We start from the raw sequence: 21,933 nt of genomic DNA on the forward strand, positions 1-21,933 counted from the left end.
TTTTCGCCCGTTCCCTCCTCTAGAGTATCTGCACCTGCGCACACAAGTGGTATTTTCTGGCTATTTGTGGCTATTTTCTGACTATTTGTGGCTATATTCTGCAACCACTACTACTACGCAGGTAACGCTTACGTAACTGCATCAGCAAGATCGCAAATCTGGCGGAGCTACCAGGGACTGGCCACACAAATTATATGGCCAATTCATACCACCACAGCAATGAGCACCAGTGAAAAGCGCTATCTGAAGCCCTCCAGACCCCCTCCACCTCCTTTGCCTCCAGGCTGGGTCGCCCAATGGGACGACGAGTACCAACGGTACTTTTTTGTAGACACTGCAACTGGCAAATCACAATGGGAGCCCCCCAAAATCACCCATTCCCAGCACCCTCCTTCGTACGAGGAGTCATATCGACAGCCATCCCAAAGGCAAACCCAACAGCCAGTCCAGCAGTCGTCGAGGAGCCAGGGCCAGCAGGTGCAGCACGGATCCATTCCTCAGCAGAGTCAACGAAGAAGCAGCGGAATGGGAACTGCCATAGCCACGGGTGCAGCCATTGGAGGCACAGCACTAGTTGCCAGATCACTTCTAGGGTACGTATAATCATTTTTCCATTTTATAGAATGAAAGGAATGGGATAGGAGAGTCATACTCGTATGCAGTGGTAATACGGAATATGGTGGGAATACAAGCCGGAGTGGAGTTTAATTCTCACTCTCTTCCTTGGCACCAATTCATGGTATTTGGCAGGATATTTGTTTCCGCTATTTTGCTAATAGGGAATTATAGAAAGTCATATTCATGCTATAATCATGGTACTTCGGGGGGCTGGATACTCAGTTCATACTAACACACCAGGGGAAGCAGAAGACACCAGGTACACCATGTGCACCACGTCCACCATGGAGTGCACGGACGTCGCTCCATCTATCTGAGACCTGGTTTTGGGCCTGGTTTTGGTGCTATGGGGGGCGGTTTTGGCGGTCCTTCGATCGGTGGTTTTGGTTCCCGTATGGGAGGGGGGTTTGGTGGCCGTCGCTGCTAGAACCACATGACACTTGTTAAAATACTTCGATTGAATGGATATGGACTGTATATGTAATAGTGCTTCACTCATCTATCAGCCAAACATCTTCTATGTTCCGTTGTCTCTCTTCTATATTCTATCTTCTATATTCCATCTCCTCGTTGGTGTCCTATTTTTCCCCAAAAAAACTTGTTAAGACAATCGCCTCAAGACTCAATTATATGCTAAAAGAGATCATCTGTAGGAAGAATTCCACACCTGCGTGTTGTCCTGAAGGGCATAAATGCATTCTCACTGGCTGCAACCCATTATACATCACGTGCTTTATGTCACCTGACCAATACTCGTTAATCACTCGAGCCTCCACCAGGAGTCAGCGGCGACTGCCTTCTTCGTTGTGCACTATATGGCCTGTGATAGAGCCTACAACCTGGTCTGTTTGAATCCTCTTCCATATCAAGACCTTCACTACACCACTTAGCTTTCACGAGCCAGAGAATCCCAAGAATTCGCCACGAAACCATACCTGGAACTTCAAACTCCGTCTGCATCACTCTGCATCACTTCATCTTGAATAATCACCTATCAAAGTCTACTTATATAAAGACATCACACAGCATCCAGCATCGTCGTACTCGTCACCCTTCATCACACTTCAATACGACTATTTCTTTCCTACTACTATCCCTGACCACCTTCGATTGATCCAATGACATGATTCCCAAAATTCGGTTACGAGGATACACCGAACATTCCAACGTATCCATCTTATCATCACAAGGAGGCTCACAAGGACCAGTGTTCAAGGTCACCATACGGCTCCCCCAGCATGTGTTGGAGGAATTGGAGGAGGAGACAGAACTGTTCAACTACGACTTAGAGCCTCCCAGAACACCCAAGATACGACCGAAGCCCAGCATCGCAAGTCACGAAGATGATGAGGATACAATATTTGCACGCAGAACCACCCCCAAAATCCATCCCAGTAGTCACGAGGACGAGGACGATGTAAACTATAAGGAGTTGTTGCGTCTCGACCAGGAGTTGAACAAAGTACTCCAGCAACCCATCAAAAAAGAGCCAGCCAGCCAAAAGGAGAAATACCACGGGTACCGTCCAATTCCCAAGAACATCATTCCCCTAATCGAGAAAGAGCTCGCCCGATTAAATCCTGACGATAGCGACGAATTGGGCATTATCGACAAAATCGTGTTCTCGTTGAAGGACCCTTTGGCTGCAAGCAAGATCAGGCTCCCAGTAAAGTCTTCTAAGTGCATCCATTTCGAGTGCTTCGACTTTGAGAATTTCTGTGTGTTCAACAAGATCCCGAAAGGCATCCAGAACTTGTTGAAAAAGGACATAGCCAAGCGTAACTACCAGAAGCTAGCATTCGAAAAGAGGCGTGGACTCCGCCAAACCACCCGGAACCAAAATCAAGATTCTGACGTGGTTAAGATAATTCTGAGTCCTAAGAGCTTCCATCAAAATGCTCCCAAGTACAAGTGTCCGCTATGCGATAGACAATTTGCATTACACGAGCTCATAGTTGACGATTCGTACAACTACTTCGTCCGGAACACCCCGCAGGAGACAGAAAGAATTGAAATATTGGATATGAAGCAGTATAAGATCGTGGATGAGATGAGGTCCAAGTCTGTCACCGCCGACGAGGAGGTTATTGTGCTATCTTCAGACGAAGATGACATGGTGCCCACTTACCCGAGACTGTCTACAACTCCTGCTGCGGAAACAACATTTGAGGATAGTGAAAACGAGCTTTTCAATGATGGCTTAGACGAGGAGTTGCTTAATCTAGGTAGTAATGACAATGCCTACTTTAAGGGGAGTGGAAGCTGGGAAGATCCATTAACTTTGGATTAATGTATAGTATGTAAAATAGAGGAATAATACGAGGATTAATGCTTAGGATATTTGTGATCAGACAACTGTAGAATTTATCAAATAATCATCATATTGAAAAGACAGCATTTATACGCAGTTCTGTTTATGAAAGATAATTTTCATATTGAGAAGATTAGACTGAGCTTGCAGTACCATAGAAGGATGCGAGATTGATGAGTTTGTTTCCTGAATCTCTAAATTAATATGAGTCTATTAAATATTGTATGAAATAAATTCATAGATGACTTTCCTGGGAAATAGTCTAAAACAGTATTTCCCTGCTACTTACAATTCACGTCAATAAGGTTATCGTAATAATTTCGTCACTATAAAATCGAGACATATTTCGTCAGCCTCAGTTTGCTGGAGCAATACCAACTTCCTTGACATATTCTTGAAGGTTCAAATGCTGGAACTTGACACCCAAGCCGTCAGCGATCTTCTTACCCAAATCGGCATCAAGCAAGCCGAAGTAAAGTGGCACTCTTTCCTTGATGCGTGGAATGGAAATACTTGAAGCGTGCCCAACTACAGCTTCCACGAACTCCTTCTTCTCATCGCTAGTGAACACATCTTGGTACAATTTTCTTGGCTGTTCAAAGTCAAGTTCATCAATACCAGAAATGTAGTCGTAAGACTTCAACCAAATGGCTTCTTCGTGCGCTCTCTTGGCTCTTTCCTTCTGCAAGATGGTATACTTGTCAGTATCCTTGGCTTGAACGACACCGACGTACTTAGCGTCCTCAACCTGAGGCAATCCGTTGGTGAAAGTTTTTGGATCATTTGAAACCGAGTTAAGTGGAAGAATTGAGCTCAAGTAGTTGGGTCTAAAGCCCTGGCCGTCGATTGATGCGGCACCGTCCCTCTGGAAATTACCAGCTAAGAAAGGACATCCCGAGTTTTGCTCGAATGTACGGGGCTTATTCACCGGCAATTGCTGGTAGTTAGCACCCAATCTGTGACGATGAGTGTCGGAGTATGAATATAATCTGGACTGCAACACTGGGTCATTAGAAGCCTCCACACCTGGAACCAAATGGGCAGGAGAGAACGCGAGCTGCTCGATTTCATCGTGGTAGTTGACTGGGTTCTTGTCCAAGACGATTCTTCCGAACTTTCTTAATGGAAACTGGTCGTGGGGCCAGACCTTGGTCAAATCGTTGATGGAGTACTTGAACTCTTCAGCCTGCTTGGCTGTCATCGTTTGCACGTAGGTGGTGTAGCCAGGATACTTTCCAGCGGCGATTCTGTCGTAGAGGTCCTTGATGTTGTGTTCTGGCGAGGAACCAGCCAACTTAGCACCTTCATCGTTGGAGAGCGTGGGGAACCCGCCATCAGCCTTGATGTGGATCTGCACGTAAGTAAGCTCATCTTTGTCGTTGATGAATTTGAAGGTGTGGCCAGAATAGCCGTGCATTTCAGCCCAACTCTTAGGAATGCCTCTTCTGCCGAACATGTAGGTGACCTGGTGGATACTTTCCGGGTTCAACACATAGTAGTCCCAGGTGTGGGTAGAGTCTGTGTTCTGGTTCAAGTGGGTGGAGGGGTCTCTCTTCTGAGTGTGGATGAACTTGGGGAACTTGATGGGGTCTCTGATGAAGAACACGGGGGTGTTGTTGAACACCCAGTCCATGTTTCCGATGTCAGTCTTGAACTTGATCGAGAAACCACGGGGATCACGGAGGGTGTCAGGAGTCCCACGTTCTCCTCCAACTGTGGAGAATCTGATGGAAATAGGGCATTTGTAGCCCACAGACTGGAAGGGACGAGCGTAGGTGAGGTCCGACAACGAGTCTGTCAACTCGAAGTAACCGTGGGCACCTCCACCCTTGGCATGGACCACTCTTTCTGGGATTCTTTCCCTGTCAAAGTGGGAGAGATCGTCGATCAAGTTGAAGTCCTGGAGCAACAAGGGCCCTCCAGGACCAGCGGTCTGCGATCCGTAGGGGTGGTTGGGGTATGGCACACCGTTGGAGGTGGCATAGACGGCAGGGTCTTTCTGGGTGTTGTGCAAGTGTTCTGAAACCATGCTGGAGTAGGTGTACGAGTCGAAGTATCCACCACTAGTCCAGAATGGTGGCTCTTATATATGCCAGCCACGGAGATGCCGGATCTGGACGCAAGCCTTGTTGGGCAACCTTGACGCTGGCCAATTGTGCCAGAGCAATTAGCAACTGTGATGGCTGCGGCGGTTCTTTTTTGCAACTGCCATGGTTGCTGTAAGGCGCGAAACCACACTTGGGAGGCTGGGAAACTTGCCCCACGGGACTAAGCCTGGTAGGAGTGGTAGAGGGGAGGAGGGGTGGTTTAAGTGGTGGTTTTAGTGGTGGTTTGAGTGGTAGTTTGAGTGGGAGTGGAGTTGGCAGGGCCGTTTTCGCTGACGGTAGTGGGTGCTTTTGGTGGCGCTGGCTGGTGCTTTGTGTGCCGTTTGGTTGTGCCGTTTGGGGGCTGTTGGTGCCTGTTGGTGCCTGTTGGGTTCACGCCGTGGCTGGAGTTATCGGAGCAACTCGCGGAGTACGCAATGCCAGGCTTAGAACACGAGGGGAAGTCCGTGACGGTTAATTGTAGCGTGAGCCAGACTATGAGCGTTTGTCACCCATTGAGAGACTAGACCAAATGATTAGATATCGCTCAAAAGTCGGAACCTTTTGCCCTATGCCAGAGACACGGCCCAATGTCAGCCAATCTAATGGCTCCAGAAGTGGCTAGATCTGGAGGGTATTTGTAATGAAGTGTTTGTTGGTCCAATTTCGCATTTGCGCATTTCCGCCAATTCCATGCTTTCAACCACTACGCCGGCCAATGCCCCAGGCTCGCTCATAAGAAGCTCCAGAATGCTCATGACTGGATGAAGCTCCCGTCCACTGTTTCTGTTCTGTGCATCCACCAGTCACGATATGCTTCTCACGTGCTGCCGCACGTGTGTGCCAGTTCCAGTCGTCCCCGTACCGTGAAAAACACATCACCAGTTACTCCTTCTTATCAGTCCAGTATGCTTCGGGTAATCGCCACAAGAAACTGTGCCGCAAGGCAGCTCCACAGCTCCTGCCTCTTGAGAAAGCCGCTTGACTTTGCCACCAGCGAAACAACCCGCTCTAAAAGCAAGCCATTCAGTTTGGACAATGTTTTCATCGATAAGGCTGCGACCAATGGCGACAAGTCTAATCGGTTTGCCACCATGTTCCGCAACGATGACAAGCCCAGACCAAAGAACAACGCCGGACCCCGTGGTGGATCCTATTCTGGTAATAGGTTTAACAAGGCCGATGCCAAAAAACACGATGTGGAAAGAAAGCCTCACAGAAGAATAGTGCGTTTTGAATTCAACACCGGGACCTTGCAGTCCCAAACCGCGTTGAAGGCCTTGATCTCCAAAGTTCACGAGCAGAATAGCCACTACAAAGTCAAGTATGTTGATCCTGAATCGAGCAGAGTTGTCTCCAAGTTTTTGGTGGATATCACCAACAACCTCGATCTCAAGCAGCACGGGTTGTCGTTGATCGTCAAGGAAGGCGATTTGCCCATGTTGAAGAGAGTCAAGGTGGAGGAGATGGTCAAGAACTATTCGCAGCAGTTGGCTCTTGAAAAGGAGAATGAATTGTTACAAAAGGGAAGCATAGTAGCTCAGAAGGTTGTCAAACAAAGATTGAGAGCAGAGAAGAAAAAATCAGCTGCAAAGACGTTAACTCTTTTCTGGAAAATCAGCATCGGTGACTTGAGAAATCAAAAGAAGCTCGAAATCGAAAGAAAGTTGAGTAAGGGAGAAAAATTCACATTGTATCTTAAGAGCAAACTGCATTTTGTCGAGGAGGTTGAAGACGGTGAAGTGGAAGAGACGGCTCCTCACAGAAGCGAAAACATTTTGCATTCAAACAAGTTCAAGGATGAACAGGAATTAAACATCGAATTGAAAAGAAGACAGATGATTTACGAAGGGCTTGTTTCTATCTTGGATGATTTGCCATGCACATATAAGGTTGAGGGTAAAAGTGAAACTAGGTATATTATATCTATAGCTCCAAAGGAGACGGAGAGTCCAAAAGCTGTGGAAGCCAAAGATTCAGACAAGGAATTGAAAAAGCAAAAGAAATTAATGAAGCAAAGAGAACGGGAGCAAAAATCCAAACCAAAGACCAAGGTGGAAGACTTGGACTCGTTGTACTCTTTCAAGTTGGACGATTAAGTCGAACCAAGTCTAAACCAAAACCAAGGTAGAAGGGCTTGCACCCGCTGTACTCTTTCAAATTGAACGATCAAGTTAAAACAACTCATCGCACACATAAATAGAAAACCATCCCGAGGGCCATGCCTCGGTGTTGGAACGTCCTTGAAGGACACTGGTATTTAGGATCTCATGTACATATTTATACAACGCTACCGTAGCGATTGGACTCCGTATTAGCTTGCAAGATCGACTCTTCCAGGCCTCGAGCCAAGTTCTTGAGTCTGTCTCTTCTCAACTTCTGCACCTTGAAACCATAGGCATGTCCATGGATTAGTTCGTCCACAATAGGATAGTTCAACAATCTCTTGACTTCGTTCAGGTTGAGATTGTAGTTGTTGATGTCCACTGTAGCTATTTGGTAGAGCTGTTCGTCTTCGTCGAAACGTTCGTCCTCGTAGTCGATCGAAGCTAGGAGAGGATCGGACTTGATGATATCAGTTATTGTTTGTGGAGGCACCTCGGGCTCGGCAAGAAATTCTGTGGATGGCGAGGGAGAATTCTGGCTCCTGGTCGATGCCGAGTAAAGTCCTCTGGTGGAGGCACCAGAGGACTTGAGTGAAGGAGCGTAGTCTTTGCTTTGGTAGTGGATGTGAGGGAGCTGAGATGAGTTCGAAACAGCTGTTTCCGAGGTGCTCCGCACGTCCCCAGCGATGCTCTTCGTCGAGAGAGTGTCGCTGGGAAGCCAGTGCTTCTGCTTGCCGTCGAAGTGGTATCGCAACCCCTGGTTGATTTTGCTCATTCTTCCCTTAGAGTCCGGATGCGCAATAAGGGCCTCTACCGAGTCAAACTGCTTGTAGTCCTTATAGTAATCGCCATAGAACGTCAATCTGAAGTCGTACCAGAGGTCCTTGACTCCAATCATGTCCTTGAAGGCGTAGCGGAAGATAAGTCTGCCATTGGGAATGTGTGCAATGGTGTAGGGCACGTAGGAGAAGGAATACCAGTGGCCAATGGCGAAAGCGATCAACTCAACACACAATAACGCGTTCTGGATGCACAAGCCGATGCTCTCGTCCGAGCTTTCCTCGCCTTTGGCTGGCAATAAGTGGAACGCACTCAAGATGGCCAATATGACTCCCTGCCAGTAGGAGGCAAAAATGATCAATTTCACACACAAGAACTTTCCCACCGGGTTGAACGGCTTCAAGTCGTTCCACAAGATCTTCCAGAAGATGGCCAAGCAGTAGAGCGACAACGTGACGCTGGCGTTGTAGAGGAGGGTCATCCAGAAGTAGAGCGACCCTGGGCCGATGTGCTTGACGTCGTAGACCCCCCAGAGCTCCAATGCCACTGTGGCAAAGCAGATGAATGGCTTCAACCACACGTACTGCAAGATACCTCTCTTGATGCCCAAAAACGTGAACGAGTCCGAGATGTCCAATGGAGGCAACACGTACCGCAACAACCCCGGATGCGCCACAGGCTCACGTCCGCTGGTCTTGATGATGATGCTGCGCTCGCCTCCCAACATGTCTGTCAAGAGCGAGAAGAAGGTGTAGATGACGAAGGCCTCGTACACCTCGCGGACGGGCTCAAGCACGATACGGTTGAAGAGCGACGTCTGGTTGGTGAGCATCGAGTAGCATGACAACGCAAACAACGGCACGATCAACTGGATGCGGATCATGAGACGCTGCTCGAACGGCTTTCTGTAGTTGCGGAGGTGCATGTATATGCTGAGGAAGATGATGAGGGTAGAGATGATGGATGCAAAGAGGGAGAGCGAGATGATCCACGAGGGAAGGATGTTGGATGCGGATGCCATGGTGGGATGGTTGGCGTGATGGTTGGGTGCAAGGGTAGACTGGCGTGGTGCTGGTGTGAATATGGTCGTATAAAGGTGGTTGTGAAGTTTGGGTGCTTAAGGGGATATTATCCGTATTAATACACTCTTGGGGGGTGCTGTGGGGTTGGCAGATGAGAGGAGGCCAATTGACGGAGCAGCCACTTGGTAGAGGGGCGGGACGAAGAAGTGCTGGTGGTGGTCTCAGACAGTCTTCTCGGTCGTTACGGTGGGTTAGTTGATATCATCGTTAGTGCGCTTACGTAAGCAGAGAGCAATGTTGGGGTAGTGATAACAAATAGTAGAATATCAGTTTGGACAGGAGGTAGGAAGATACTGCGGTAGCCATGCCATGAGGGTACACAGCATAGTCTTGCGAAGAATTCCGTTTAGCCGATTGGTATTATATCTATTTGTAAGAGTGTAATACCGGAATTAATCTCTTACTAATGCAGATAGAATAAAGGATATAATGCCACGAAGCTAGAATGCCCTATAGGTCTAACTAAATCTAATTAAAGAGAAAACTATCGAGTTAAGCACTTACTAGGAATAGGTAATCTAATAAAGGAAAACCGAGTTATTGTTTATAATGAACTTAAACTTATTTTGTAAAGAGATACTCCACCAAGTTATTGTTCGCTTGCAATAAATTGTACCTAAATTATAAGGAATATCTTGCTAGAACTATAACTGAACTAATGCTCGCTTGTTATCGTCCAGCTCCAGCGATGTTTCCCCAGACCATCAACGTGACAGAAGAGTGATATTTACTAAATGATTACTAATAAAGCAACTATAGCAGTGAGAAGGTTCAGATGGCAAAGCCCTTCTGGGCCATAATCGTGATACACTTGTTCATGTCTAGCCTCACCTTAGTTGTCATAATTAAATCTGTACTGTCATAACCTGCCTACGATCCATCATAATAGAGCTTTATCCTTACTGGCAGATTTTCTCCGTGTTTCATCATCATTGATTTAACCCCTTACCGGACGTTCATTCCACGTTCATCATAATTGTCGTAAATTTAATCTACTTACTGCATATTCAGTCGGCACGTTTCATCATAATTGTCGTAAATTTACTTACTAGCATCTGCTGTCCGACTAAATGGATTCGTTATCTCATGCGACACCCGCATCCTTTAGCTTCTTCTGTCTCTCTTTTTCCATGGTTAACTGCTGTAACTCATCCTCGGTGACCAAATGGTGCTTATGGTTGTCGGGCTTGAACACACTGGCCTTGCCATGCAGATCGTGGACGGTGTGACAATGCTTGATGGACTTGAAGAACTCATCCTCCACCACTTCATCCATGAGGTAACGCTTGGTCGGATCAATAGTTAACATATTTCTGATTAACTCCCGAGATTCTGCTGGTAACAACCGCAAGAGTCTGTCTGGGCCCCGAGCAACCTTCTTGACCGAGCTGGACGAAGTGGTAAGACTCAAATCGCTCAAACTCTCGTGTACGGGTTTTTTATCTTGAATGTCCTCAATTCCTGCAAAAGACCGGTAGGAGGGATCACTGACCTTGGGGATCTTCCAAGGGAACCGCTTTAGTATCATACACGAGAATACCACTGCAACCGACCATACGTCAGCATGTCTTGGGTCGTAGCCAAAATTGGAAGGTTCCATGACCTCAGGGGCCAAGTATGGGTCAGATCCGACCACACCTCTCGCACGGACGAGTTTGTGATTCTCATCCACCAACTCGTCATAAGAGGGATTGAACGAGGTGGTCAGTCCGATTTCTTTTTTGAATTGCACAGCTGAGCCGTAATCGATCAACTTAAGTATTCCGTCACGACTGACAACGCAATTGTCTAGTTTCAAGTCACGGTGGGCCAAGCCGTTCTTGTGTAAGAATGCCACTCCGTTGACAATATGCTTGAAGTAGCAGAGGGTTTCTTCTGTCAGCATTAAGCCGGACATCACCAAGTTGAAGAAATCAAACGGGCAGTACTCCATGACCATGTAGTATTCTGGATCGCTGATGAGCTTGGACGAGCGTGCGCCACCATGGCCGGGGTAATCCTTGATGAGCTCGAAGGTGTGGATCAAGTTTTCGTGTTTGGCAAACTCACCAATTTTGAATTCATTCTTGACTCTGACCTTGTAGTCGGCCTCGCTTTCGGTGGGTAACTTGGATCTGAACTTTTTCACGGCGTAGATCTTGTGGGGGTCACTGGCAGACGTCACCAAGTTGACGGAGCCACTGGCTCCTGTTCCCAAGAGCTTTCCCACGGAACCGTACTTCTTGTACAATTCCGACGAAGTGTTGGACGGAGGTGTGGATGTTCTGTCCTTGGATGAGCCACCATGCGAGTCCGAGTTCTTGAGCTTGTTGAGGAACCTGCGCAACGATAGGTGATGGTGGTGGTGGTGACGAGAACGGTGCTCGGGGTGTTTTCCGCGTTTCCTGTCATCTGAGGAGTCTTTGGCGGCCTTGGGAGGTTGCGGGTGGTTTGGAGATGGCTCTGCGGGATGTTCGTGAGGGCGTTCTTCAGGGTGCTCTTGAGGGCGTTCTTCAGGGTGATGAGCATCTGCAATGCTGGAGTCGTTGTGCGAGCCATCGATGCTGTTGGAGGCCGAAACGAAGCGCTGGTTCACCGATCCAAGTGAAGTGGAGCTCGAAGTAGCAGCACTTTTCTTGTCCTTTCTGATGGAGCCTGACGAGCTGGGACTGGTCTGGGGGGTGATGGAGCCACGGGACGACTTCTTTCTCAAGAAGAACCGATGGGAGTTGGACGGCGCCAACGGAGTGCCGGAAGAGTGTGGTTTGAGGTTGTGGGTGGTGTTGGTGGTGGTAGACGATGACGAAGACGGCGTGTCTTGGGGAGGGATGTTAGAGGCATGGTGGTTGTCGTCGTGGTGCTTGGACTTGTCGCTTCTGAGAGAGGTGGACGAGCCCGAGAAGAACTCTCGGAGCACCATTGCAGCTGGGAGAGACGAGGGTGGTGGTGGCAGGATCCAGCAGGAAGAAAGTGGTTGCCGTGGTGGAAAAGTCCTGGTGCGAGGTTGTAGTGAGGGTGGGGTGGTAGCGAGGAGGTTCGGCCGGGGGCACGGGGCAGGCTCGCGGGGGCTCCCGCGAGCTGGCGAGGGTCCGGTGGTGCGCAGAGAAGGTCAGTGGCAGGAAGAAACTGGCAGCGCTAGAGAGTGGCTAGACAATAGTTGGGGGAATCAACTAGCTAGCACCATCACCAGCTACTGCTAGTACTTGTTAGTCCAACGCTTGCTGGTATCCCTGGCCCACGGCTATAGTGTCGATAACACCGGCCTCGGCAACCAGATCAACTGGCGTCTCGGTGGTACCGCCCGTTCGGGGCTCGCCACGAGCCCGGGCGCGGGTTCCAGGGCCTTTTAGGGAATGGCACACGAGCGACGTTTCAGGGCACTGTGCCAGGCGCTGGGGCACATGGCGTGGTGGTTCAGCAAGTGGAACATGAAATATGGTGATTTTCACTCGGACTCGGAGCTCCGGCTGGTGTCATTTCGGTGCCAGGGTGAATTACGTGACAGTATCGAAATACTGTCTACACTCGCTATGCTCCAGAGAGACCAGTAGAATTGGGAGCCAAACAATGGAAGGAAGAGAGTAGCTGTGGCTGGAGGCAATGGGTCTGCTGGATCTGGCACTGCGCATATTGGAGTATACTAATCCAAGTGAACTTCTTCCAATTTCGCATCCAAGGATCTGTACTATCTTGGTGCAATTCCTGATACGGGTATATGACATATCAGGCAATTCCAAGAGGGATTCGGGAAATCTTGACAGTAGCCACCGTTAGTTTGCTCGGATGAGTGCTACCCACAGATGGCCCAAGGATCTTTGTAGCGTGACTCGTTAAACGGAGAGAGAACGCGGAGCTTCAATCTCAGATGACTAGCATCGATGTGTGCTTTAGGTGAAATATTGCCTGATATCTTGACCACCTTCCCATATCCTTGAACAAGTTTTAATCTAGTTCCAGAGTACTGAAGTCGGATACTAGAGAGTGTTGACCTATATGAAGTAGAAGAAGAACCAATTGAGATTAAGATAATTCACGGAAACACCTTTTCAAGTACTTGCAATTAAATAATACGAAGTTAACGATGGACTGACATTCGTTATTGATTTACTGCAATTGCATATTACCAGGAGGTAATCGAAATGGACTGACATAGATTTAATCGTGGTCCTTATAATCTTTACCTCACTGGGCCTTATACTACGCTTTTAAACTTATAATGGTTTGTATCAACAATATTTAGAGTATTTAAGAATCGTTATCATTAACGAGCAGCTTATGACAAGAGCGAGTCATCCTCCTTACCCCCGGCATCGTTGGCAGACCCGTTGCCGTGGTAGCTGTTCATGTTGAACAGTTGGCTTCTCTTCTTCTTGCGCTTGCTGCTGGTGTTGGTGGATGAAGACGCCGACAGGTGCTTGCTTGCGTTTTCGAGCTGGTCAATATCGAGTACATCGTGTTCTTCATCACTGACGTGTTCGATAATAGTCTTGTGGACACCCTGGACATTGACAACGGACTCGATAATACCACCAGTTCTGTAGGAACGGGCTTCCTGGTACTCGGGAACCTCGAGGGCTTCCGCAGCCAGGAGCAACTCATTCTTGTGGGCATCCTTGATGTCCGAAATATCAGCTTCTCTTTCATCAGGCAACAAGAACTTGTGAGAAGACAGACGACGGCGTTGTCTCTCACCAGCGACATTGCCGTTGAGAATAAGCTCGGCTTCATTCACGTTTTCCTCCATGGATTGCGAGTTTCTTCTGGCAGCCTCAAGAATGGCGCCTTGCTCACTGGTGTGGATGTCTCCATAGTTTTTAGCACCCGTACCATTCGGCACTTGTCTCTTAGGTCCGGGCAACACAGAATTTATGGTCTCGGCGGTAGTTCTTTTAATGGTGACAAAAGGCTTGTTAATATCCAATGGGTTCAATGCAGGGTTTTTGGGCTTCCAGTTCTTTGCCGAATCCACAGCTCCAGTAAGTCCATTGGACTCAGGTTCAGCTTTAGCTTCGGCGGGAGCGGTAGGAGCAGCACTGGCTTCAGGCACTTCCTCCCGGTTGATGGAGAACGCTGGCCCATCAATGGAATTTCTTTTGGAGTTGTTGGTGGACTGGTACAAATTTCTCAAGTAAACGGTCAAATTTCTCTTCGACAAAGGACCTGGTTGAGTTCTTTTGATATTCTTGTTGATGTCAATGTAAACGTCAGACTCGTCGACAATTTCCTCGCCGATCAATTCTTCGATGACGTCCTCTAAAGTCAACACACCAATGGCACCAGAGGCACCTCCAGGAGTTTCACTAACGACAATCATGTGGGATTTACCTTCTTGGAAGTAGTTCAAGATGTTCAAACAGGAGGTGTTCAAACCAGTCTCAGGTAAAGTGGCTAACGGGAATGAAGCGACAGGCAAAGCATCTTCAGGGTCGTAACTAATCAACACACGCACGAGCAACATTCCGATGAAGTTCAAGGGCTCGTTTGGCAAGTGAATAGGAATTCTTGAGAATCCAGCGTTGAAGATCTCCTCCACCGTTTTCTCGTCCAAAATGGTGTCAGCACTCATGGTGTAGACACGGTCGATAGGAGTCATGATATGGCTGACAGGTTTTTCCTTCAAATCCAAAACAGCACTGATGATGGTGACTTCGTCCTGATTCAACCGTTCCACACCCATAGTTTTGTGTAAGGTCACTAAAGTTTTAAGCCCCGATTTCTTGTAGACAGTACCGTGGTCCTCTCCCAAAATGTGGTCTAGCAAAAGGGCACAAGGGTAGGCCACAGGGTACATGATGTACATCAAGACCAACACGAATGGCGCAAACATGGCGCCCACCTGTAAGCCGTATCTGACACAGATGGACTGGGGAATGATTTCTCCGAAAACAACAATAGAGGCGGTGGAGGCCACCACTGCAGGCCAGCCACCACCCAAACAACGGTCCAACACAATAGGCAATGTCTCGTTGGTGATAACATTGGAGAGCAAGAGGGTCACCAACACCCAGTGCTTACCACGGCCAATGAGCTTCAACACCTTGCGAGCGTACTTACGCTCGTGGGGTTCACCCGAGGTCATGATGACCTTCAAATAGACTTCGTCCTGACCCATCAAACCAAGGGTCAAACCGGCAAAAACACCTCCTGCTAGCACGAGTACGATGGAGATGAGGAGGTTCAGGTAGAACTGCTCGGTGGTCATGCTTTGGGCCAGGATGTCGTTGTGGCTAAGGGGTGCCTCGGCCTCGCGGGCAAAGATCGGTATAGCCCCAACCAACTTGGTCAAGTTGGAGAAAATAAATGCCAATTTGGCAAGAGCACTGCCACTAGTTAGTGAAATCGCATTTCTTCGTGAGGGTAAGCTTTTAGTCATATAGGGTCTGGAGTTAGTATTGTTCTTGAAGATGGAGGACGACGCAATGGCGTTGGCGATGTTGGTACAACCGTGACACTGTAGCACCGATGCCGCAATGAGGAATTACCGTCGTCGTGTCGCCTGTTGTCGCAATTGGTGGCGTCTAGCCGTGGATATAAACACCACGGGATGTCTGGCAGACGGCCATTCAGCCACCAGCGCGGCCAGCAACGCCACCAGCGACGCTCTTTGTCATACTCACAAGTAGAAAGTGTCGCTTAAAGACAGTTAACGATTCGGTAGTAGGCGATAACAGTCAATAGTTTCACGAATTCCACCAACACGGGTTTATATTTTCGTCATGGCTGCGAGGGATAGAACGGTCGTGCGCGCACCCCACGGACCCCCATCACATAAACCGACCAGCACCGGACGGATATTTGGCACCAAAGCTTCGGGAAAACACGGCAGATGCGGCGGATTCGCCGCCGTTGGGCCGCCTCACCGTAGAAGCCACCATTGAAAGGGCCAAATTGAGGAAACGGGGCGTAAGTAGCGTGAGGGGTGAAGTTGACAGCAATTAAGGACCAGGTCAGGTGACCAGTTGGTGCTGAGCACGGATGAATGACAGCCCGGAACCGAGGATCGGCAGTCACGTGCAAGGTGGCTATGGGGGCCACTAATCGAATTATTTTCCAGTTGGTTCAATTTTGGGGCGTGCAGAGGAGTTAGTGCACGAGGTACCAGTTACCGGCATTAAATTCCCAGTGAAGGGGGTACTAGTTTTATTTTTGACACTCGTCATGGGGAAGAGCATTTCTCATTTTTGACTGAATAAATAAAACTCGACATTGGAGACATAGACATTTTCCTTATTCTGGCATTTGATGTCGATTGGAGAAGGCACTAGTTTTTTCATTTTGACTCAATGAATAAAATCGTCATTGGAGAAGGCACTAGTTTATTCATTTTTGATTCGATGAATAAAGTCGACAAACAATTCCCTGATTTTTACTACAAGAATTAAGTTATTGGGGTACTGGTTTTTTCTTTCTAACTAAAATAGCACCGCTCTTGATAGACTTCTCATCATTTTACACAAAATTAGGACCGTCCTTGAAATCTACTGTAGCTTATTTTCGACTGAACTAATTATTAATCGCTTAGTGACAGCATCTGCCCGAAGTACAACGAAATTCTTCTGAGAATCAACTTTGCATGTACACTTAATGGACATGTACGTGTCAGCTCCGAGTTGAAATCCCACTTATGCGAAAGTCGCTTCTACTCGAATAATCATTTTCGTCAAGAATGAATGCAGACCAGAAGCTGCGAAAAACAGTGGTTAGCAGCTTGGGTCTTGGCATCCGAACAATAACTTCTGCCAGCCGAAGCATTTTTATTCTCTATTATACAGTCCTATTAAACCTAGATATTGATTTGACCGTTCCCTGTTGGAGGCAACAATATTTTAAAAGGTGAGTCCAATGCTGATGTTAAATTAGACCGTAGCACTCGGCCACAAATTCTTGCATCAAGTAACCAGGGATTATTGACGTCAGTTTATGCCGCGTTGAATGCAGAAAACATCGTCTTTCACCTCATTCAAGGCTGTTCCAGATAGAATAGATCCTTGCTGTTCCCATGTCCTATTGTCTATAATTACCACTTTGCCCCGAGCAAAATAGATCCCTGGTCAGTAGGCTTTTCCACCTCGTTGAAATGGGTGGTGAGCAACCGTTGCTGGGGCACTCCGAATTCGGTACAGAATGATTCGCTCCATTGCAACAACTCCTGGATGAGGTTGTCCTGGTGGTTGATATCGTGCAAGGGAATGCTGTTGTAGTTTTGTAATGCTGATTGGAGCCACTCCTTCTCTCCTGTTTCTGGTGGGGGGTTGATTTGTCCTCCTCCATTTATACACCCATTGGGACAAGCCATGATCTCCACGTAGTCACACTTGGAGGCGTCGGCACTCTCATCCGTTCCTGCAGCTGAGGCTGGGTCGGCGTCCTTTTTTTGGGCCATTCTGGCTCTTCTCCGTGCAACCAAAGGGTTGGACTTGGTGGCTGCTGGGCCCTTAGCTCCCGGCTTCAATTTTCTCACCAAGTTTTGGATATTCCTGAACCCGTTTACTATGGCTGACGACGCAACAACCGTGCTATTGTGCATGAGTCTCAATTCGTAAATGTCCGAGTTCCGTCCCCCCACGGTTTGCATGGTGAAGGAGTCGCTGCTGTAAACGGCAGGATCCTTCAACATCAAGTGTTTCTGGTACATTTGGAGGTAGTTGTAGCCATATCCACCCGACGCAGACCCACTGTCGTTGGACCACGAATTTTCCACGAGGGGCCAGCTGGGAGGTGCACATTTAGCATAGGCTTCACGGATCCCTCCCGCGTGCAAGATTGCCTTGGTGTTGGGAGGCATCAACTGGAACTGTGGATACTGTTCCAAGAGGCCCACCAACTCTTTGGCGGTCAACACACAGTCTACGTCGGGAGACAAGCCCTCCACTTGCTCGGGACGGGCACTTTCAAGCTTCTTGTCGAAGCACGGCATGATCGACAAGTGGTAAACGTCCTCACGACGCACTCCCAAGTCGTGGGCAGTCAAGCTCTTCAAGATACACCCGGTGATCTGTTGGGGGGACTTGACTGTGGACACCCGAGGCAACACGTAGGGGTGGGTCTTTTCCGCGTACAACACCCATCCAGGACAGATCGACGACAAGAGAGGCCCCTGAAAGCCTGTCTCCTTCTTGTGGATGATATTCTGGGCCTCCTGAATCAATGAGAGCTTTCTGCCCACTGCTGTGCCTACCACGTAGGCAAATCCCATCTGGTGGACAAAGAGGTTAATGAGGAGCTTGTCGACGCTCTCCACTGACAAGTCAAATGCCGTGGCAATGGAAGCTCTTGACTGGTGGGACACACTGGCCACAAACACCTTGGTGGAGTCGGGATTCTCCCTGCTGTCCGTGAGAGCACGGATCAACTCGTCGTGGGAATGTTGGGCCACCAAGATCTCCTCGGCTGAAGTGATACATCCGGAACATGCAAGACAGTCCGACAACGAGATCTGGGCCGGACTCAACGTCTTTTGCTTGCCATCAATCTTGGAGATCTCGAGCGGGTTTCCGAGACTATCGAGCTGGATTTCGACCTCGCCATGCTCGTTGAGCTCGCTGTTTTGGGGCAGGACGTCAGGCACGAGCGGCTTGATGCACGCCACGCCTGGCGAGATGAAATCGTTCAAGTCGTCTGCTGATAAGATGGCACTCATGGTGAGTAGATAGTCCAATCGTGAGCTGCGATTAGAAATCATCGAGGGTCAGGTGACTGGGTCATCGGAGTGCAGATAAGGCGGAGGTAGGTATGGGGAGGGGTGGAATATTCTGAATTTACTGCGATGCAGGCATGGAGAAGGATGTGAAGACGCTAAAAGGCACTTTTGGTACAGGTTCGGGTGCTTTGATGATGCTCAAAGCATTCAGGGAATAATTTTTTGATCTATGAAATCGACATTTTAATAGAAATGATAAAGAAATAATCAGTTACCGAGTAGATCATTCGTACTAGAGGTCTGATAGGAATAAAACAAAAGATTTTCTTTCATATTAGCTCAAAGTGATAAAGCGATCGATATAGAGATTAATCATCTTGTGTGTTACGTAACATAATCTATGTAAGAATGCCAGTGTCTAGGTGCAGGATGATTTTGCAACCGTCCCCCCCACTTCAACCCCACTAAATCACAGGGCCATGAGCTGGCCTTCGTTAAAAGGGTTTAGATTCACTGGGGCTGTACATTGAAGGATATTCCTACTCTTTATCTGGCCATTACATGGATTTTTGGGGAAGAGAAATCTTTAGTAGACTCACGATTGTAAGCCTCTAATAGGCTCACGATTATGATAGATCAGGCATCAATAACGCATTAGCTATTTTCTCGCCTTTCGACTTTCAAAACTTCCAAATTGCCGTCCCTGACATTATTCAACACGCTTCAAAGTACTCTATTGTGAGTATTTGGAGCCTGACTGGATTATTTCTATTTATAGAGCTGGTAAATCCATTCAAATTTCGATAATTTGAAATGTTACTAATTATATTCACTGGTCTTCAATTAAATTACCACCTCCCTTAATTACACAGGACCAACTCCCCAAGTATCATAGATCCTCTTGCCATTTGGTTGATGAGATATCCCATTCACTCGTGGAAGATATTGACCAACAGAGGGTTCTCGAATTCGTAGGCTTAAGAGACTGAACAACGATCGTTTGATGCTCACAAATTTCTAGTGACTTGATGAAATGGGTATTTTACTAAACTTATTCTACTGGGGGTTCCCTGGCCTAAGTGACTAACCCAACATTGCGATCTGGTGGATTTCGCTCGATTTATCAACTTTTTTTCAAATTTAGATTCCCCTGGGGTATCTACCAACTTAATTCCCCGTTCTTACTATTTGAACATAAGGCATTCTACTATTTATTCCCTAGAATTTACCCACTAGGACCAATTTATTCCTGGGACCAATTAATTTATCCCTGATTTATTCCTAATTTATTCACCTTATTTACATCACCTACCCCTTCACGCCTCCGGCGTCTCGTCGCTCAACTCGCCCAACTCAAACTCCTCCACATCCATGTGCTGGTACCCCAGAACCTCGCCATCCTCATTGTACCCCACCAACTTCAAGTACAACGCAAGCAACAAAAGAATCCAGAGAAACACCACGAACGCTGCCGAGCTGGCCACCAAGATGTACGCTGAATGGTCTGCCCCCAAGTCGTGCACCAAGTGCAACTGTTCCTCGTTGGCAGCCATGAAGAGAATGCCTGCCAATGCAAGGCAGAACGGAGGGAAGTACTGGAACGACACGATGCGTCCGTCCGGCGTGCACGGCTTGTCGTTGAGCACAAATGAGATTTCGATGATCCTGCTGGCGCCTGCCCCCATCAACGCCAACCCAAAAACTCCGTGCACCTTAGTGGAAATGGCCAAGTGCTGAGCATGTTGCGACATAGAGTATCCCGTGAAAATTAAGAGCAAAGCTGGCACGAATGTCCGACGATTGTTGCGGGCCAAAAACATGCCCACGAGCCCACCAGCCCACCAGATGATGCCCATGGCCGTGTGCTGGTAGTCACCCATGGACCAGGCCTCCCTACCCCAGCGATGTTCTGTGAAGGTGTTGACAATGCCCCATGCACACATGAGAGTCGAATCGTAGAACTCCTGGGACCGTCCAGGGACGGCTCCCGTGGCAGGAGCGTGCAACTGGTGGAGTCTGATCCAGGGAATCACGAGCACGAAGCACAACACGAAAGCATAGCCCACGAACGCCAGTCCCATGATGCCGTGGGCAATGCACTGGCCAGTATGGACCCCGTAGCAGAACCCAAACAACGCTACTGGCGCCAAACAGACCCGCACCCACCCTGTGAGCACCACCAACACCGAGAGCGTCTTGTACGCCTTGTAGGAGAAGCCGTACTCGCCGCTGGACCTGACATGGGGGTAGAACCGGTTGATGACCCAGTTGGACCCGTTGATAAAGCTGCCCACGAACACAGTGGCCCCCAACAACGCGCTGAGGAACCAGCTGGTGCCCTTGGACGTCCTGTTCTCGTGGCCCTGGGGGTCCGGGAAGTCGAGGAACATCGACTCAAACACCGAGAAGCCGGTGGCCACGAACTGGAGGAACAATGACCAGTGGAGCTTGTTGGCAAACGCCAACACCAGCGACAACGAGGGCACAATCAAGAGGAGCGCAAGCGTGAGGAGCCAGTGGAACGTCTTGGAGCCGGGATTGACGGGATGGAACTCAACCCGGTCGCCGTCCATGTCCATGTCCATGCCATCCGCAAGAGTCGAGGCCAAACATAAGAAGATTGCGTACTTCATGTGGTTAGTGGTGATTTTGGAGTGTATATGAATTGCGGATTCCAAATGGGTGCCAGTGGTGTGAATCTGGGAGGCCAGGGAGATGATAGAAATGATGGAATGGTGCTACGCAAGGCTAGCAATCACTTTATGATTTTCATCATCATATATTCTACAACAATTCCATTCTCTTCATTAGGCAAGACTTATCGAATTCCATAATTTTATTAGACCTTTCTTTTTGTTCAACTTTTATCTAATCAGGCATTTGGTACATGTTCATCTATTGATGGTGCCCTGGAGTGCTACTCTGGGGTTCTACTCCGGAATTGGTCTGATCCGGAATCGCTACTCTCGTGTGTCTTTGCTTTAGTTTTCGTGGAAATATAGGAAATTTAAAGATCACGGACATATCACATTGATTCGATCCCTGGTGTAGCCTATTGTCACAAAGAGATAACCACAACGGGAATTGAACCCGTAGTGGAGAGGTTTTAACCGAAATATTTGGAGTATCGTGAAGCTGATGCTCCACCAGCTTCATCTTTTCGTATTTCAACAATATTGTGCAAAATCTCAATATTTATTGAATAGTCATCTATCCCCTCGAACCATTACCTAAATCCGCTGGCAACTGTGATTCGTAATAGCCATCGAGAACTCATTTCGCCGAATAATAGTTCCAATGTATCATGCCACATTAGACCACTATTTCGCTGGAT

At 48.2% G+C, this 21,933-nt stretch overlaps 9 protein-coding genes across 9 annotated transcripts; 3 read left to right on the forward strand and 6 right to left on the reverse strand.

Moving 5' to 3' along the window:
• Positions 1–219: 219 nt before the first annotated feature.
• On the forward strand, positions 220–603 carry CANTADRAFT_8466 (uncharacterized protein; the record flags this gene model as incomplete). Its single annotated transcript, XM_020211297.1, has 1 exon — positions 220–603. One exon carries the CDS (start codon positions 220–222, stop codon positions 601–603), a length of 384 nt encoding a protein of 127 aa, XP_020062009.1.
• Positions 604–1,741: 1,138 nt separating this feature from the next.
• FGR3 (Fgr3p) lies at positions 1,742–2,908 on the forward strand (the record flags this gene model as incomplete). The annotated part of the gene is made up of 1 exon (XM_020207050.1): positions 1,742–2,908. The coding sequence occupies one exon, from the start codon at positions 1,742–1,744 to the stop codon at positions 2,906–2,908; it is 1,167 nt and encodes a 388-aa protein (XP_020062010.1).
• A 376-nt stretch (positions 2,909–3,284) lies between these two features.
• On the reverse strand, positions 3,285–4,958 carry CANTADRAFT_57465 (catalase; the record flags this gene model as incomplete). Its single annotated transcript, XM_020210698.1, has 1 exon — positions 3,285–4,958. The coding sequence occupies one exon, from the start codon at positions 4,956–4,958 to the stop codon at positions 3,285–3,287; it is 1,674 nt and encodes a 557-aa protein (XP_020062011.1).
• Positions 4,959–5,921: 963 nt separating this feature from the next.
• CANTADRAFT_8469 (uncharacterized protein) lies at positions 5,922–7,112 on the forward strand (the record flags this gene model as incomplete). Its single annotated transcript, XM_020211298.1, has 1 exon — positions 5,922–7,112. One exon carries the CDS (start codon positions 5,922–5,924, stop codon positions 7,110–7,112), a length of 1,191 nt encoding a protein of 396 aa, XP_020062012.1.
• A 181-nt stretch (positions 7,113–7,293) lies between these two features.
• CANTADRAFT_57542 (uncharacterized protein) lies at positions 7,294–8,919 on the reverse strand (the record flags this gene model as incomplete). The annotated part of the gene is made up of 1 exon (XM_020210709.1): positions 7,294–8,919. One exon carries the CDS (start codon positions 8,917–8,919, stop codon positions 7,294–7,296), a length of 1,626 nt encoding a protein of 541 aa, XP_020062013.1.
• Positions 8,920–9,805: 886 nt separating this feature from the next.
• On the reverse strand, positions 9,806–12,245 carry CANTADRAFT_27634 (putative serine/threonine protein kinase). The gene has a single exon (XM_020208170.1). It carries the CDS (start codon positions 11,877–11,879, stop codon positions 10,065–10,067), a length of 1,815 nt encoding a protein of 604 aa, XP_020062014.1. The 5' UTR covers positions 11,880–12,245; the 3' UTR covers positions 9,806–10,064.
• A 987-nt stretch (positions 12,246–13,232) lies between these two features.
• On the reverse strand, positions 13,233–15,332 carry CANTADRAFT_57566 (uncharacterized protein; the record flags this gene model as incomplete). The annotated part of the gene is made up of 3 exons (XM_020210710.1): positions 13,233–13,616; positions 13,692–13,930; positions 13,994–15,332. 3 exons carry the CDS (start codon positions 15,330–15,332, stop codon positions 13,233–13,235), a joined length of 1,962 nt encoding a protein of 653 aa, XP_020062015.1.
• Positions 15,333–16,976: 1,644 nt separating this feature from the next.
• On the reverse strand, positions 16,977–18,599 carry NAR1 (Nar1p; the record flags this gene model as incomplete). The annotated part of the gene is made up of 1 exon (XM_020211948.1): positions 16,977–18,599. The coding sequence occupies one exon, from the start codon at positions 18,597–18,599 to the stop codon at positions 16,977–16,979; it is 1,623 nt and encodes a 540-aa protein (XP_020062016.1).
• A 1,316-nt stretch (positions 18,600–19,915) lies between these two features.
• Positions 19,916–21,184, reverse strand: CANTADRAFT_57584 (uncharacterized protein; the record flags this gene model as incomplete). The annotated part of the gene is made up of 1 exon (XM_020210714.1): positions 19,916–21,184. One exon carries the CDS (start codon positions 21,182–21,184, stop codon positions 19,916–19,918), a length of 1,269 nt encoding a protein of 422 aa, XP_020062017.1.
• Positions 21,185–21,933: the final 749 nt, after the last annotated feature.

This window comes from Suhomyces tanzawaensis, assembly GCF_001661415.1.
Source record: "Suhomyces tanzawaensis NRRL Y-17324 unplaced genomic scaffold CANTAscaffold_9, whole genome shotgun sequence".
NCBI classification, from domain to species: domain Eukaryota; kingdom Fungi; phylum Ascomycota; class Pichiomycetes; order Serinales; family Debaryomycetaceae; genus Suhomyces; species Suhomyces tanzawaensis.